The sequence below is a fragment of the Oncorhynchus clarkii genome, chromosome 4 (genome assembly GCF_045791955.1).
Source record: "Oncorhynchus clarkii lewisi isolate Uvic-CL-2024 chromosome 4, UVic_Ocla_1.0, whole genome shotgun sequence".
NCBI classification, from domain to species: Eukaryota; Metazoa; Chordata; class Actinopteri; order Salmoniformes; family Salmonidae; genus Oncorhynchus; species Oncorhynchus clarkii.
In genome coordinates, this window is record NC_092150.1 from 40,196,059 (window position 1) to 40,214,923 (window position 18,865).

General features: G+C 44.6%; 1 protein-coding gene across 1 annotated transcript in view; it reads right to left on the minus strand.

Annotated features, from left to right (window-relative positions):
- The window catches only part of LOC139406809 (low-density lipoprotein receptor-related protein 8-like), a 250,373-nt gene that overhangs the window by 31,815 nt on the left and 199,693 nt on the right, over positions 1 to 18,865 (minus strand). The window contains exon 11 of the mRNA XM_071149860.1: positions 3,720 to 3,891. Coding sequence (XP_071005961.1) covers positions 3,720 to 3,891 — 172 coding nt within the window. The remainder of the gene's footprint in view (positions 1 to 3,719; positions 3,892 to 18,865) is intronic.

Below are 18,865 nucleotides of genomic sequence, written 5' to 3' on the forward strand. Positions count from 1 at the left end.
CCATGAAGGAGCTCAGCAAATGCTTACTGGAATGTGATGAACTAATCGCACTGTTGAGGCATTGCAGGCTGAACTGATCAGCCTTGCACAACGGTGGGAATGACTGAAACAGTCAACATTGGAGAAGTACAACACCAGGGCCCCCGCCGCCAGTGATGAACCAGGGAAAGGCTTTGATGATCCTGATGAAAGTGTGCGAGTTGGTGAGCAGAAGTTGTTCCACATGTAAAAACGGCCCGATATGCTGCTATCTTCTCCCGTCTCAGTACAACCTCCTCGCCCTATCCATCTCTCAGGTGTCTTGTGAGAGGACCTTCTCCACCCGGAAATTTGTGAGGAACCACCTAAGAACCTCCCTCACTCAAGTGAACCTTGAAGCGTTCCTTTCGATGTCAACAGAGAAGGAGATTCTTATGGAACTTGACAAAGATGACATCATTGACAAGATGGCAGAGAGCAGTGAGTTACTGCGTCGCCTACTGGTTCACTAGTGGTAATTACTTCCTGGTTCCTCTGAAGTAGCTACGCTATGACTCTTCCTTAACTAACAGGCTGACAAGGGTGAAAGAACATTTGCTGTGAGTTAAAGCTTTTGTACAGAGGCATGTTTTTTTGGACATTTGTATTATACTTACAGTTATGTAGCCAATGTTCAATTTCATTGACTCAGTGTATAGATGTGTTTATTTTTGTGCTGTTTGCTTTAATGGAAACCAGTGAGTGAACATTGTAATCTACATTTTATTTGTAGAGGAGTACTTTTTTGTATTATACTTACTTACATTGTTGAAGCTTATGTTCAAGTTCAGTGAATGTGTGGCGTTTTTTTGATACTTTTGACATGCTTGATGCTTGAATATAAAGATAATAATTTGAACATTTGAGCTAACTCTGTATATCTCAGTCTCTTTTTAAAAAGTGTAGGCTAATTGTTTTGTGTCTAGCCTTGTACATTTGTATGTGCTATGATTGGTGTATTCCTAGTGACTTTCAAATTTTTGACCTACCGATTGGTCGAAACAACAGACCACTTTCGATTTTTTGGGGTCAGGGACAGCCCTACCCTGTGCACAAAGCGGAGTCCATACAGAAATGGTTTGTCGAGATCGGTGTGGAAGAACTAGACTGGCCTGCAATGAGCCCTGACCTCAACTCCATCGAACACCTTTGGGATGAATTGGAAAGACGACAGCGAGCCAGGCCTAATCGTACAACATCAGTGCCCGACCTCACTAATGCTCTTGTGGTTGAATGTTCCAACAACTAGTGGAAAGCCTTCCCAGAAGAGTGGAGGTTGTTATGGCAGCAAAGGTGGACCAACTCCATTCCAACTCCATATTAATGAGCATGATTTAGGAATGAGATGTTTGACGAGCAGATGTCCACATACTGTTGGTCATGTAGTGTACCTCTGATAGGCTGTTGTCACTATGAGGGGGAACTATCCTGGCCAGTAAAACCTCTGATAGGCTCTTGTCACTGTGGGGGAGGGACTGTACTGGCCAGTAATACCCAGACAGGGACACTTTAACCTGACACACCTTTAACAACTTCTGCCCTCCTCCTGCAGATGTAGGATCTCAATTTGAGCAAGTTTGCTACAGCAGGAAAAAATCCTGCAGCAACAGGAAATGTGAATAGCTAAATCTGGATTATAAATAAGGGACATTTTTGTTGGGGTTGATACATTTTGTTGTAAGGGGGAAACAAAAATTCTAAGTGGAAATTACAAACTTCAGAAGCCATTTTAAAACTCAAATACACTATAAGTTTGACATTTCCTGCATTGCAGGAACGCTCTCATGCAAATTGATGATCAAATTAAGATCCAACATCAGTACTTCCTACAGAAAACAGCTGTTCGGATGGGCCTGTCTCCTTTGATCAGTAGACAAAAACAGCCAGCCACTCTTCTTGTCTGACTTGTCAGAGTAACAGCAATGAGACGAGCTGAGAGGAGACAGAGCAGCTTCACTGCGGAACATTACACCTCCACTACCTGGCTAGGCCTGTAGGAGCGATTTGGTATTACCGGGACGCAATGTCACAATTTACACCCTAACACAACAAGGGAGTAAAAGCTGGGAGAGTGGAACCCGAGGAGGACGGTGTTGAATAAGAAAACAGAAGAGCGGTGTAAGACTTAGGAGCAGGATGAGATAGAGACTGATGAGATACACATGGGGAAGAACACGAGAGAGAGAGAGAGAGAGAGAGAGAGAGAGAAAGAGAGAGAGAGAGAGAGAGAGAGACGGATGGGGACAGACAGAGGAGGTAGATTGTCTCGTTAATTAGCTGTGCTATTGTTTATTTATTTATTGTTGATCTCAGATGTAATAGTCCCAGCAGGGCTGCATCGACTGCATAGACCGCCACCACGCTAATCACTATTAATTAGAGATAGAATAATGAGGGAGGACGATAACACTGGCTCACCACAGACACACCTCAGCACTCCGCCCCAAAGAACCAATCTCGCGTAATAAGTTACGACTGGTACACAACAGAGGAACTTATAATATCCGTAGCTTCCCAGTGGGTATCGAGCTGCGTGGGCGGTGGCTAACATTAGCACGGCAGGGATTGGTACACAACACTGCAATTTCAGACCAGAGTGCGGAAAAGTGTATAGGAATGATACTCGTACAATAATACTACAGCATGTGCACTTGATGTGGCACTCCAGAAGGAGGTGTATAGGTTCTTTGCACTGGTATGTGCTAATGTGCTACTTCTGAAGTGGATTACATAAAGGCTACGTATAAATTCCAAATGAGTGTATTTGTGTCCTCTCTCCTTCTCAGGCCCTGGGGTGTATGTGGGTGCGTGAGTGTGTGTGATGAGTAATGGGGTGATTATTCAGGCTGAGGAATTAGAGGCAGCATATGGTCCAACTGAGATGATTTAGTGCCCCTCCCTCCTTCCCACTACCTGGCAGGCTTAGAGTTACACCAACAGATACAGGCAGGGATGGTGGCAAGCTTGTCACACACACACACACACACACACACACACACACACACACACACACACACACACACACACACACACACACACACACACACACACACACACACACACACACACACGCCCACGCACACACACACACACACACACACACACCAGTGTGTGTTTCTGGCTATATGTGTGAAGGACAAACAGCCCATCCTGCACTATCCGTCTCTCCATTCCAGGTGTACTTCAGGCATCAGCGTCGTCAACAAAGAGATTTGAGGAGCGATGGATGGGAAAGAAGCAAGTGCGGAGGAAGAGCTGGACGGTTTCTTCCACCTCACTCTGAATGTTCTGGCAATCAGCACATTGTTTACTCTGACAGAAATAGAAGCTAGTACGTGTACTGCATGCTCGTACGTATGTCCAGTAGTTTTCTTTTGCACACTAATGAGGCACTCTCAATGCAAATAGGCCTGGATGGGTAGAGCTGTGACTCATGAGCCCGCACACTATCTGTACACGTAGGGAGTAGTGGTGTGGTGCAGCCTTCAGTAGCCATCCGAGTACACACTCAGTCAGTCAAGAGAGGAGAGAGAGGAGAGAGTGGAAAGACGAGCAAGGCCACTCTGTAATGTCAGGCCGATAAGCACCCTCTCATTTGATTCACACAGACAGCAGATGGATAAAAGCTTCGAGTGAGTGTACTTGATATTGGATTGTGCACTGTGTGTGTGTGTGTATGTGTGTGTGTGTGTATGCGTTACCTGTAGATCTTGCGGTGGTAGAGGTCACACCAGTACATCTTGTTGGTGGTGACATCCACATCCAGGGCTACAGCGTTCTTCAGCGTGGGGACCACCTGGGTGTAGTCCTTTTTCACTAGGTCAATACGACGGATCTCGTGACGGTTGGTGAACATCAGGTACGGGCTCTTCCCTGGGAGACAACAGAGAGACGCAGCATGAGAACATTCCGATTGATGAAAACATTGACCGAACCGAGGCAAGCATTACCACGACGGAGAAGAAGAAGCGCGCCACCGAGACGGAACGTAGACGGAAAACAACCATGAGAACGTCACTGCGACGAGAACATCGGTAGAGAGGGTTAAGTCCCCAGTCGAGTCACACCAAAGACTCTGAAAATAGGACCTGAAGACTCTCTGCTTGCCTTGGTCCTCAGCATTAAGGCATGGATTGAGGGTTGGGCACTGCGGCCGACCAGTATCCTGTCTAGGGGGTGCACTTGTACGTCAATTTGCCTCACGCTACGGAAACAGGTGATAGGATGTGTGCCGTTCTGGCTCTGTGTGCCGTTCTGGCCGTTCTGGCAAAGGCCAAAATTTGAATGATGTGAAACAGGTTAAACAGGTAGCAAGGTAGAGAAGACCGCGGTTCGTTGTCACACTTTTTACTTGTGTGTATTTCTCAGCACCAGTATATCTTACAAGAGATGATTGCCTTATATTTTTGGGGAAACTGATTTGCAGGAACAAATTGCCATGTGTCGTTAACCGAATCCAGGACAAGCTTTTTCTGAAAATGAGCAGCTGATTATTTGGTTTGAACCTAAACTTAGAATGTACACTCGCACCAAAGAGAACGACACCCCTGAACCATACTGCCCGAACCTAACAAGAAGCCAAAGTTCAGTTTGTTCGCCATGCCTGGAGGAGAAGGAAAAATGGGAAAATGGCATTCGCACAGATTCGAGAAAACAGTCGCTTTCAAACTAGGGGTTCCGTGGCTAATTGAGGTAAGGCAGCACTTCTGTTCATAGATTATGCATGTATGAACGACACATTGACACATCCAGCCCAAACTTACTTAGGCGCCAAAGTTCCGCCGCATGTCTTTAAGATGATAGTTACCGTATGGCTTGACCTAGGAACTCAGAATATAGGTCTCCGTTTCCCCTTTTCAACAAACATAATTGTTCACGGATACTGCCATAACTGTCTCTTTAACACCCTCTCTTCCTTCCTGTCTCTGTCTATCTCAGGACATAAAGAGAGAATGTGGTCCATGAATCACCAGACAGTGGCATGCTATTCTATTCCTGATACTGCAGATCCTCAAACCCGTGTATTTTCCTGGGGTGGTGTGTGTGTGTGTGCTCCTGTTTGTACGTCTTCTACCCACGGCATATTTCTCAGCAAAGTGAACGAGCATGACTAATGTTTTCGAATAATTCCCACATGGACACACGGAGCCCGGGTTATTTTCCTGGGGTGGTGTGTGTGTGCTCCTGTTTGAATGTCTTCTACCCACGGCATACTTCTACCCAAAGCAGAGGGAAAGAGCATGACTCATGTTTTTGAATAATTCCCACACGGAAAGAGGCCGGCCTTACCTTTGATTTGACCTCCAATACAACGGCACGCACGCCCTGAATCACGATGCACACACACACACACACATCGTCGATATATGCCTTCCTTGGCACTCAGCCCCAAAATTAAAAATGATTGCCCAGCACTGGGCGCAAACCTCTGGGCTCAGACCACAGCGCTACTGCAGTTCACAATGCAAGCCGTGAGAATACTGATGATACCTGACGGTAATAGCACGTCATTTTTTTGTTATTTGGTTTTAAACTTTCCCCAAAACGTTGAGTTGCTTCTATTTTAACCCTGTAACCACGCAGAATTAACTCTGTAACCACGCAGAATTAACTCTGTAACCACGCAGAATTAACCCTGTAACCACACGGAATCAATGCATCAAAAAATAGATCCATCCGTAATATGTCGACATTCGGGACGGCCCCAGGTGGTGAGAGTAGGCAACAACATATATGCCACGCTGACCCTCAACACGGGGGCCCCTTAGCGGTGTGTGCTTAGTCCCTTCCCGTACTCCCTGTTCACCCACGACTGCTTGTCCGCACACGACTCCAACACCATCATTACAGTGGTTCTTCTTTTAAAAGTTGCGTCGTACTGCAGCACATCTTGCGGGCTGCCGCAGAATTCTATGGCACGTTATTTAAGCGTCAGCCATTGTTGCCATTAATGCTAGTAAGTGCTAGTTTGGCCACCAGAGGGTATCTTTTTTAATATTGACTGTACTAGAGAATTTTAGTATATGGGACTGATTTGAAGAAATGTAGCTTGATTAATTTGATTAATACTATGCTGTTTCTATTCCAAGAAAAACGAAACCCTCAGGAAAATATGGCGCTGTACAACGTGACTGAGTACTTTTTCCACCACTGTACTTAAGTACATTTAAAATCTGAGTAGTATTTCACTGGGTTACTTTCAATTTTACTTGAGTCATTTTATAATAATGTATCTTCACTTTTATGTATGTATGACAATTGAATACTTTTTCCACCTCTGCCGGTCGGGGGTAGGCTACTGTACTAAGAGCAAAATAATCATAATATTTCCACACCCTAATTGTAGGCTAACCAATACCCAAATGGAGATTCTGTGAAATAAAAGTCTCAGAGCAGCGTGAAATGGTGCTGAAATAGTTGCCCACATGTCATTCAGTGATATTTATTCCCATAATAATTCATTATGGATCCATAACGAAATAAAAAAGTATCAAAATACTAAAATACTACTTAAACAGGACTCTTAAAGAACTTAATTTAAATGTTAATTACATTTTTTTGATCACAGAAACAATGATCAAATATGGGGAAATAAATAAATAATGAAATGTTAATTATATAAAGCAGCCCTCATCTGCCAGAGAGTAGCCACAATCGGCCCGAGACCCAAGTAATACATTTAGGCCAGATAACTCACACCGGAATCGGCCCGAGCATCATCAAGAGATATGTCGGACCCTATGTCAGAGAGGTGTTTTTGGGACCACATCGTGTCTATTGTCCTGCTAAAAGCCCTGGTGAAAACATGTAAGGCCTCCAGGGCCGACAGAGAAGTTCCTTACTTTTCCCCCCTTCCACTTGCATTTCCTTCCATTTATTCCCATAGTAATTCCTTATGGTTTGCATTGCAAATGGGGGAATAAACTGGGTCAAGACACCAGCACAGTAAGTAGACCTTTATGTAGTAAAATAAAGGTTAAATAAAAACATAAGACATACAACACTTTTAACAGCACATTACTCAACAATATATCTAAATATCTATATTTTTATCTCTACATGTAGGTCTCCTGATTTAAACCTGATCGAACTTGTTTCAACTAAAATGTAGTTGAAATATTTGCCTGGCATGAATTGTGACTCCATCTCGTTCCTCGCTCTCTTCAACTCCGCCAATGTCGCCTGACTCTATGCCAAGGACGTGACTCTCCTTCAATAATTACATTTAGAGGAATGGAGGATTCTAAATTAATATCGAAGACGCATTTTTTCGTTAGGGCAAATCTGACCTGTGAGAATATCTAAGGGGCTTTTATATCATTATAATGCAAGAATAACGATATTTTGGAGATTATTTTGTTTCAAATAACCAAAAGTGAAGGGAAAAAGGCCATTCTTGAACATGGGGTGAGACATTCGTACTAATTTGTAAATAAAGACAGTTATTTAGAATTGATTTATTTCTGTTTTTAGAGGGAGAGAAACCAAAAGCCCGCCGTGCCTATTCTTTTCGAATATCGTCAGTCCACATGTCAAGTGAAATTCCCCCATTGTATTTACCAAAGTTCTCTCTTAACTCTAGGATCACCGACAGTTCTTGTTGTTGTTGCCTGATGCAGGACGATGATAGCGCCTCCTTTAATTGCCACAGTTTAGACGACCGATAGATCAGAGTTCTAACTCCCCCTTGTGATAGTGTGGTGCAATGACAGAATGCCACTGTCTACCACAAACGGCCACGGCATAAACTTGTAACTTTAAAGGAAAGAACCACTGTACGTTTGCGGATGACATGAGGATGATGATGAGACAGCCTATAGGGTGGGAGGTCAGTGACCTGGCAGCTGATCGTGGACAACAGAAAACGGAGGGCCGAGAACAACTCCAACACCATCAGTAGACCTTTCCTGCAGTCAATGACCAAAGGGGCCTTCTTTGGCCTCATGGGTGGAATGTTATTCATATTTATCAAAATTAAAAACAGACTCAATGCGGTGTTTCTGTTATATTTCAGTCTTCTGTGATGTATATAAAGTGTAACATTGGGATGCAAACTTAAAATGTAATACATTTCAACTTTATATCCGACATGGTACAAGGTGTCTTCTTTTTTTAAGCCCATAACCATGTGTGTGAGGTGTATACTTTTGTTTCATTAAGACTACCAAGAATCACTGTGTGACCCTGATTTAGCCCACTGCAGTAAAACGGTTTAAGTTTGTCAACGACATGGCGGTGGTAGGTCTGATCACTGACGACGATGAGACAGCCTATAGGGAGGAGGTCAGAGACCTGGCATTGTGGTGCCAGGACAACAACCTCTCGCTCAACGTCAGCAAGACTACAGGAAACAGAGGGCTGCGCACGCCCCCAATCACATTGTAGGGGCTGTAGTGGAGCGGGTTGAGAGCTTAAAGTTCCTCGGTGTCCACATCACTAAGGATCTATTGTGGTCCAAACACACCAACACAGTCGTGAAGAGGGCACGACAACATCTCTTCCCCCTCAGGAGGATGAAAAGATTTGGCATGTGCCCTCAGATCCACAAAAAGTTCTACAGCTGCACCATTGAGAGCTCATCTTGACTGGCTGCATCACCGCTTGGTATGGCAACTGCTTGGCATCCCACCGCAAGGCGCTACATCACTGGGGCCAAGCTCCCGGTTATCCAGGACCTCTATACCAACAGGTGTCAGAGGAAGGCCCTAAAAATTGTCCAATACTCCAGCCACTCTAGTCATAGACTGTTCTCTCTGCTACCGCACAGCAAGCGATACCGATGCACCAAATCTGGAACCAACTGGACCATGAACTTCTACCCCCAAGCCATAAGACTGCAAAATAGTTAACCAAACAGCTACCCTGACTATCTGCATTGACCATTTTTTTTAATACACTTTTTTATATCGTCACATACGCTGTTGCTACTGTCTGTCACTAGTGACATGTACATATTTGTACATGTACATGTACACTGCACATCGACCCGGTACTGGTACCCCTTGTATATAGCCGGGCTATCGTTAATCATTGTGTATCTATTAGTACTTTTATCATTGCGTGTTTCACTTTCTATTATTTCCCTCTTCTCTTTCTCTCAGCATTATTGGGAAGAGCCCATAAGTAAGCTTTTCATTGTTTATCCACAACTGGCGTTTACGAGTAAAAGGATTTAATACAATTTTGATTTGAGATGAGGGTCATAGAGACACTGTTCTCAACATGTAGCCCAGTAAGCCCACACCCTTCAAGAGCGGTTCTCTCTCCAACCTCCTCAGAGAATCCCCATCTCAAGTATCTGTTATCTGTGTCTAGATGGTGGGAGGGCGAGAGAGAGAGAGGATGAGTGAGAGAGAGAAAGATGATAGAGAGAGACAGTGTGAGAAATAGAGTGAGAGAGAGCAAGAGTTAATTGGAGAGAGAGCGAGAAGTAAGGAAGGGAGAAAGAGAGTGAGAAAGAGAGGCAGATATATAGTGAGAGAGAGGTAGAGTGAGAGAGAGAGAGAGGGATAAAAAAAGACAGGCAGTCAGGTGTTAACTGGCCCATGGTCTGGGTGAATGTGTTTTAAAATGGCCCTGAACTGACAGTGATGGACAGGAATGAGCTGAGAGTGATGGATGGAGCCTCATCTCTCCCTCCCTCCCGTCTCCCTCGCACTCTTTTCCACCGTCTCCCCTCATCCCTCCTCATCCCGGAGACAATCAAGACAAAGTCGGGGCACTTGTTCCATCAGGCCAGGGCGCTCTGAGTTGGCTGCATGTATTGAACCAGGACAGACACACATACGTACATACACAAGCATACAGAAACACACGCACGCAGACACACAACCCCGCCAAGCCTGGATGGGTTTTTCAGTCCCAGGCCCCCACAGGCCACAGCGCGGGGAGCAAATATTTTCATCTTCACTGCAAGTTAGGATTCAATCATCTTCCCTGTCTGCTGGATTTGTACCCATCAATTTCAGCTGCTCTCCCACTAGGGAGGAGGGAGAGCGAGAGAGAGAGAAAGCGAGAGAGAGACAGAAGACAGACAGACAGAGAATGAGTGGCAGCATGCATAGGGAGGGAGAGACAAAGAGAGACGTAAACAGATAGTGAGTGATTGGTAAAGAAAAGACGTTGACAGACAGAGAGAGGGAAATCAAGAAAGAGAGCGGGAGAGATAATGAAAGAGAGAGGTGTCCTGCTGCCTCTGTCAACATAGCCCCCAGCCCCCTCATTCCCATCCCTGTTGTCACAGTGATAGATAAATCCTCCATAAAACTCCTGCTTCAACATCAGCATGCTCCCAGGGCCCGGACCGGTGATGTCATCAAAGAGAGCCATCCTGCGGGGTAGCTGCTCTCTGATCCCTGAGCTACTACAGAGTCAGCCCCTCCGTGTGCGTGTGTTTGTGTGCGTGTGATGACAGGACGGTCCACATGCATTTTAATCTGCCATAACTCAGCCCTGCCCTGCAGCCAATTAAGATAAGCTTTGAAAATGATAAGGCTGGGCAGATATGAAGCCGGGTCTGGGGAATCGATTTGACATACAACACAGTTAGTTACTGTTATTGAAAAAACCTTAGTTAACACAGAGGGTGACGGAACAGGAGGGGAAGGATGAAAATATGACTATTCTGAGTTGTTGGTTGATGTTTAGTGACAGGAGGTCTAAGTGGGTGTATATATTCTCTCTTGGATCGTTAGATTAACGCAGATTGGAGAATAAAGACGTCCGCCTAGGCCAGAGTAGCTTAGAGAAAACAAGAGTTTAGCAATACATAACAAAGGTTGACACATCATATTCCCTGTATTAGTGAGACTACAATTTACGTTAAAAACAGTAGTCTGTCGTACTCATGTGAAAATTCCCCTCTTTGCCTTCTCTGCTAAATCCACAAGAAAACTGCAGAATTTCCCTTGTCTTGTCAGACCAATGTTACTATGTCAAACTAATGTGAGATGTATTTCCCTCCAACACATGCAAAAACATGTAAAGAGTTTAATTCCAAAACACTATATGTGATACGTTTCAGGAAACTAGGCGTATGTCGCGCTTCACTACATAAACGCAATTTTTGTATTTTTATCAAATTGTGTTTTTTTTGTCAGAAATGCCTTATGGAACATGTGAACTTTCATGTGCCTTAACAAAAGTATTATCTGTAAATCTGTAAATACTAAAATCTAATTGATAAATTACGAGCCTAGTTGGTTACAGGAACCTTCCGCTAGCCATGACTGGCTGAGATAATGGACGGGCTGGACATTCCCAAGAGATGAGTTCAGATTGGTTTGCCATGTAGCTAGCTTCTGTCTTTAACATCAAATAAAATCAAACTTTATTTGTCACATGCGCCGAATACAATAAGCATACTGTGAAATGCTTTCTTACAAGCCCTCAATCAACAGTGCAACAAGAGTTAACAAAATATTTATCAGCTAAAGTAAAAAAATAAATATAAATAATAATAATATTACTTAAAAATATAAAATAATAAAAAGTAACCCAATAAAATAACAACAACGAGGCTATATACAGGGGGTACCTGCACCTAGTCAATGTGTGGGGATACAGGTTAGTTGAGGAAATTTGTACATGTAGGTAGGGGTGAAGTAACTATGCATAAATAATAAACAGCGAGTAGCAGTAGTGTACAAGACAAATGGTGTGAGGGGGGGGGGGGGGGGTCAATGTAAGTAGTTCGGTGGCCATTTGATTAAGTGTTCAGGAGTCTTATGACTTGGGAGTAGAAGCTGTTAAGGAGCCTTTTGGTCCTAGACTTGGTGCCTCAGTACCGCTTGCCGTGCAGTAGCAGAGAAAACAGTACATGACTTGGGTGACTGGAGTCTCTGACAATTTTTTGGGCCTTCCTCTGCATGCCCAATTTTTCAGTTTTTTTATTTGTTAAAAAAGGTTGAAATATCCAATAAATGTCGTTCCACTTCATGATTGTGTCCCACTTGTTGTTGATTCTTCACAAAAAAAATACAGTTTTATATCTTTATGTTTGAAGCCTGAAATGTGGCAAAAGGTCGCAAAGTTCAAGGGGGCCGAATACTTTCGCAAGGCACTGTATTAAACAGGTCCTGGATAGCAGGAAGCTTGGCCCCAGTGATGTACTGGGCCATATGCACTACCCTATGTAGCGTCTTACGGTCAGATGCCGAGCAGTTGCCATACCAGGCGGTGATGTAACCGGTCAGGATGCTCTTGATGGTGCAACTGTAGAACTTTTTGAGGATTTTGGGACCCATGTCAAATCTTTTCAGTCTCCTGAGGGGGAAAAGGTGTTGTCGTGCCCTGTTCACGACTGTCTTGGTATGTTTGGACCATGATAGTTTGTTGGTGATGTGGACACCAAGGAACTTGAAACTCTCGACCCGCCCCACTACAGCCCCGTCGATGGTAACTAGGGCCTGTTCGGCCTGCTTTTTCCTGTAGTCCAGGATCAGGTCCTTTGTCTTGCTCACATTGATGGAGAGGTTGTTGTCCTGGTACCACACTGCCAGATCTCTGACCTCCTTTCTATAGGCTGTCTCATCGTTGTCGGTGATCAGGCCTACCACTGTTATGTCGCCAGCAAACTTAATGATGGTGTTGGAGTCGTGTTTGGCCACGTGGTCATATGTGAACAGTGAGTACAGGAGGGGAATGAGTACACACCCCTCAGGGGCCCCAGTGTTGAGGATCAGCGGGGCAGATGTGTTGTTGCCTACCCTTACCACCTGGGGGTGGCCAATCAGGAAGTCCAGGATCCAGTTACAGAGTGAGGTGTTTAGTTCCAGGGTCCTTAGCTTAGTGATGAGCTTTGTGGGCACTATGGTGTTGAACGCTGAGCTGTAGTCAATGAACAACACTCTCACATAGGTGTTCCTTTTGTCCAGGTGGGAAAGGGCAGTGTGGAGTGCGATTGAGATTGCGTCATCTGTGGATCTGTTGGGGCGGTATGCGAATTGGAGTGGGTCTAGGGTATCCGGGAGGATGCTGTTGATGTGAGCCATGACCAGCCTTTCAAAGCACTTCATGGCTACAGACGTGAGTGCTACGGGTCTGTAGTCATTTAGGTAGGTTGCCTTTGTGTTCTTAGGCACAGGGACTATGGAGGTCTGTTTGAAACATGTAGGTATTAAAAATGTCAGTGATGACACTTGACTGTTGGTCTGCGCATGCTTTGAGTATACGTCCTGATAATCCATCTGGTCCAACGGCATTGTGAATGTTGACCTGTTTAAAGGTCTTGCTCACATTGGCTACCGAGAGCGTTATCACACAGTCGTCCAGAACAACTGCTGCTCTCGTGAATTATTGACTGTTGCTTGCCTCGAAACAAGCATAAAAGTCATTTAGCTCGTCTGGTAGGCTCTTGTCACTGGGCAGCTCGCGTCTGGGTTTCCCTTTGTTGTCAGTAATAGTTGTAATAGTCGCCACATCCGGCGAGCGTCAGAGCTGGTGTAGTAGGATACAATCTTAATCCTGTATTGATGCTTTGCCTGTTTGATGGTTCGTCTGGGCATAGAGGGATTCCTTATAAGCTTCCGGATTAGTGTCCCGCTCCTTGAAAGCGGCAGCTCTAGTCTTTAGCTCAATGCAGAAGTTGCCTGTAAATCCATGGCTTCTGGTTGGGATATGAACGTATGGTCACTGTGGGGACAGAGTTGTCAATGCACATATTGATGAAACCAATGACTGAGGTGGTATACTCCTCAATGCCATTGGATGAATCCCGGAACATATCAGTATGTGGTAGCAAAACAGTCCTGTATCGTAGCATCCGCGTCATCTGATCACTTCCATATTGAGCGAGTCACTGTTACTCTCTGCTTTAGTTTAAGTGCCAGCATCGGTCTGTGGTGGTAAATAGACAGTACGAATAACATAGATGAGAACTCTCCTGGTAGATAGAGTGGTCTACAGCTTAAGGTACAAGCAATAGCTCAGGTGAGCAATACCTCAAGACTTCTTTAATATTAGACATTGCACACTAGCTGTTATTTGTTATTGACAAATTGACACACACCCCCGCCCCTCATCTTACCAGACGTAGCTTCTCGGTGCATGGAAAATCCCGCCAACTCTATATTATCTGTGTCGTCATTCAGCCACGACTCGGTGAAACACAAGATATTACAGTTTTTAATGTCCCGTTGGTAGGATAAACTTGATCGAATGTCATCAATTTTATTTTCCAATTATTGCACGTTGGCCAATAGAACGGATGGCAGTGGGAGTTCCAGTTCGAGGTGAGTAATCGCTGTTCTGATGTCCAGAAGTAATTTTCGGCCATAAGAGACAGTAGCAGCAACATTATGTACAAAATAAGTTTTAAAAAAAGTTACAAACAATTTTAAAAAAAGAAAAAAAATAGCACAGTCTCCACTTTCTGGGGAACCGAGTTTTGAAATTAGTAGAATGCCAGGTGGAAGAAGAGTATGCCAGCTAAGGAAATTCAGGTGTTTGATTGCAAATGCGGAGGGAGCCGAAAAGAAAACACAGAAGGCTGTTGGAAAAAATACCTGTCTCCAGATTACATCTTCAAACTAAGGGAAACCATGGCATCCGTGACAGAGAGGGAGAAGTGTTCCTCCATGTATACGTGTAACAGTATACCTAGCTACATTTTCAGAAATTATACGTTTCTAATTTTGTCAGACAGTCATGCAAGGCCAACGAAGTGTCACGACTCCCGCCGAAGTTGGTCCCTCTCCTTGTTCGGACGGCGTTCGGCGGTCGAAGTCGCCGACATTCTAGCCATCGCTGATCCTCTTTTCATTTTCCTTTGGTTTTGTCTTGTCTTGTATCACACCTGTGCTGGCCCATCCGGATCCCTCTTTGGCATTCATAGTGGAGGTGGACGCATCCGAGGCTGGGATAGGTGCTGTGCTCTCTCAGCACTCAGGTACGCCATCGAAGCTCCGCCCCTGTGCCTTCTTCTCAGCCCGGCGGAGTGAAACTATGACGTGGGGGACCGGGAGTTGTTGGCTGTCGTCAAGGCCTTGAAGGTTTGGAGACATTGTCTTGAGGGGGCTAGACACCCTTTTCTCATCTGGACTGACTACCGCAATCTGGAGTACATCCGGGCAGCGGGGAGACTGAACCCTTGCCAGGCAAGGTGGGCCATGTTTTTCATCCGTTTTGTGTTTACCCTTTCTTACAGACCAGGCTCCCAGAACGCGAAGGCAGACGCATTGTCCCGGCTGTATGACACAGAGGAGCGGCCGATGGATCCCACTCCCATACTCCCTGCCTCCTGCATGGTAGTTGCCGGTAGTGTGGGAGCTGGACACGGACATTGAGCAGGCGTTACGTGCAGAGCCCTCTCCCGTCCAGTGTCCCGCTGGGCGTCTGTATGTCCCGTCTGCTGTCCGTGACCGGTTGATCTATTGGGCCCACACGTCACCCTCCTCTGGTCATTCTGGGATCGGTCGGACAGTGCGCTGTTTGAGCGGGAGGTACTGGTGACCTACCTTGGCTAAGGATGTGAGGGTTTATGTTTCCTCCTACTCGGTGTGCGCCCAGTGTAAGGCTCCTAGGCATTTGCCCAGAGGTAAGCTACACCCCTTAACCGTTCTACAGCAACCTTGGTTGCACCTGTCGATGGATTTTCTTACTGATTTTCCACTCTCACAGGGTAACACCGCGATCCTGGTCGTTGTGGATCGTTTCTCTAAGTCCTGTCATCTCCTCCCTCTTCCCGGTCTCCCTACGACCCCACAGACTGCGGAGGCCTTGTTTACACACGTCTTCCGGCACTACGGGGTGCCTGAGGATATAGCGTCTGATCGAGGTCCCCAGTTCACGTCTAGGGTCTGGAAGGCGTTCATGGAACGTCTGGGGGTCAGGTTGGAGAGGATCTGTCGCATTGAGTCAAAATAAAGATATATGCAACTAATTATGACAAATGTTAAGAAAATGTTGAGCAATGTAATAAAGTAACGACTTTTCAAATAAGTTCCGTTACACGTTATGTTGGCTGACAAGTTGTTATGCTACGCTATCCTTACGAACCGCTTAGCATTACAGCAGTATGCACAGGTATGTCAGCTAGTTACATAACGTTAGTTGGCTACTAATACATCGAACATTGCCAGGCAGTATATTAACTATCCGCTATCTAACTAACTACCCAAATTTGATTGACTTTATTATACACATCATTCTTAGCTAAGTGTGGCTGGCTATTTACTCAGATCTGGCTATTTACTCAGATTTCAGAGCACTCGCGCACAGAATATCTGATATACGAACGCTCAACACCCGTTGAATATGGCCGATGTCGGCAAAAATAAAAACGTTATTAAATTGTTTCCAGCTGCACAGTTACAGTCACCAATGCTCTCGACAACATGAAAACAGTCTAATCAGCTCTGCTAGGGCGTGTAAAATGGTCAGAGTGAGGTGTTCTCTCATTTGTGTCTGGACATAGCTAGCAAAGCTAGACAAAGTTAGCCAGTTAGCTTGGGTGCTTGGTTGCCGTTGAATGCTGGGATCAGTCCCACTCCTCAGCCAGTGGCATAGCGCCACTATGAACGCTGGGATCAGTCCTACTCCTCAGCCAGTGGCATAGCGCCACTATGAACGCTGGGATCAGTCCTACTCCTCAGCCAGTGGCATAGCGCCACTATGAACGCCCCGAGAGCAAAATGCTCTGAATTTAAGAACGGACAATCTGACATTATTTGACCTGGCTAACCAGCAAACTTAACATTAGCTAACGAGAGGAGGGAGCGCGAGAGAGAGAAGTTTACCCTTTTGTACTTTAACTTCTTGAGCATACTTGACACGCAGACGTCCCAAGTATGCCCCTGGAAATGCAAATGCGCTACGCTAAATGCTAAATGTACTCGTTACAACTCAATCTTTGATCAAAATTCACAAGCAGGGTATTGAATTAAAGCTACACTCGTTGTGAACCTAGCCAGCAAGTCAGATTTTTAAAATGCTTTTCGGCGAAAGCATGAGAAGCTATTATCTGATAGCATGCACCCCCCAAAATGCCAGCACGACACGTAAACAACAGATTTTGCGGTAGCCGGCGCTACCCAAAACGCAGAAATAAAATATAAAACATTCATTACCTTTGACGAGCTTCTTTCTTGGCACTCCTATATGCCCCATAAACATCACTATTGGGTCTTTTTTTCGTTTAAATCGGTCCATATATACCCAAAATAGCTTTGTATGGGATCTGTGTCATTCAGAAAAAATCATCGTTTTTAAACGCTGCGTAATTTTTTAAAATTAAAAAAGTCGACGATAAACTTTCACAAAACACTTCGAAATCCTTTTGTAATCCAACTTTAGGTATTAGTAAACGTTTATAATCTATCAAAATGATTACAGGGCGATGTCTTTTCAATAGGTCTTCACTTGCAAAAACAATGGCATCTGATATCTCCCTCAACTGCATCCGGGTGAAGACTGGGAAACTGCAGGTCAGACAGAAGGATTTTCCAACAATTAATTCAATTGAAAATTAGGACAATGTATGAATTGCAGGCAGATCGCCATTAAATTCTGTTCTCTTTTAATAACTGGTGGAAGTGACTTATGGAAATTATTTTTAGCTTTCAGAGAGCAGTTTTTCTTGCGTTTTTCAATGAAACACACGATCTGTTATAGTCACAGCCGTGATTTAACCAGTTTTATAAACTTCAGAGTGTTTTCTATCCACACATACTAATCATATGCATATACTATATTCCTGGCATGAGTAGCAGGACGCTGAAAAGTTGCGCGATTTTTAACAGAATTTTCGAAAAAGGAAGGGGTAGAAGTAAGAGGTTTTAACTATTTCCACATCGTTACAACACTGTTATAGCCATAATATGACATTTTAAATGTCTCTCCATTGGAACTTTTGTGAGTGTAACGTTTACAGTTTTGTATCGTTGATTTCACTTTTGTTTATTATCTATTCCACTTGCTTTGGCAATGCAAACGTATTTTTCACATGCCAATAAAGCCCATTGAATTTAATTGAGGGGGGGGGGGGACGGGGGGACGGCTGGTTAAACAGTAGGGAGGCATCCAGGCAATGGATCTTCTCCCTCTGACCTGTCCATATGGCTGTTGCTTTCCTGTTTCTCGTTTTCCCTCTCTTCCTTTTCTATATCTCTCTTTTTGTCCTCTTCTCTCTGATCCTACTCTTTCCCCCTGCCATGCCTATCTCTCTGCGTCTCTGTGTTTTTCTCCTCAGTCTCTCCCTTACATTTAGTCTCTTTCCTCTCTCTCACTATGCTCCCTTCCTCCCTCCATTTACATATATAACAGTGCAGAGTCCTTCCTAGCATCTGTTAAGACAAGCAGCAATGTCATCCAGCTCTGTCTCGTATGGCCGTACCTCTGCTCAGCTCAGCCCCAGTCTGTCATAATGAGACTAGAACAGAGGCTATAGAGCAGACACAGACACCAGGACTGGATGGGCTCAATCACAAACAGTGCTCTCTAAAGTGCTAGTCTGACATGGATCTAATGGATTATACATGAAAATCATTTATTTCTCTCCCTGCTCCATCTCCAGGAGCGATCATCTGATTATGAAGGGAAAAAAACTGCACACCTCAGTGTTTATGAAAATAGAGTACATATGGATTTAACTGTTTGCATGATGTGGATTGGGCTGTGAAACAGACGGTTTGTGATGTAGAGAATGCTGCAGTACAATTGCAGACACAGGCACACACGAATGCACAAAGGCAACAGTGAGAGCCAATCAGTTATGTCATCATTAACTGTTAGCGAGTGATACTGCACCCAGGGTAAACAAAATAACAATACAATTAAACTATTGTGGTGAAATGACTTGTGGGAATCAACTTGCCGAGTTGTACTTGTAGGAGAACTGGAGAGAGCTGTT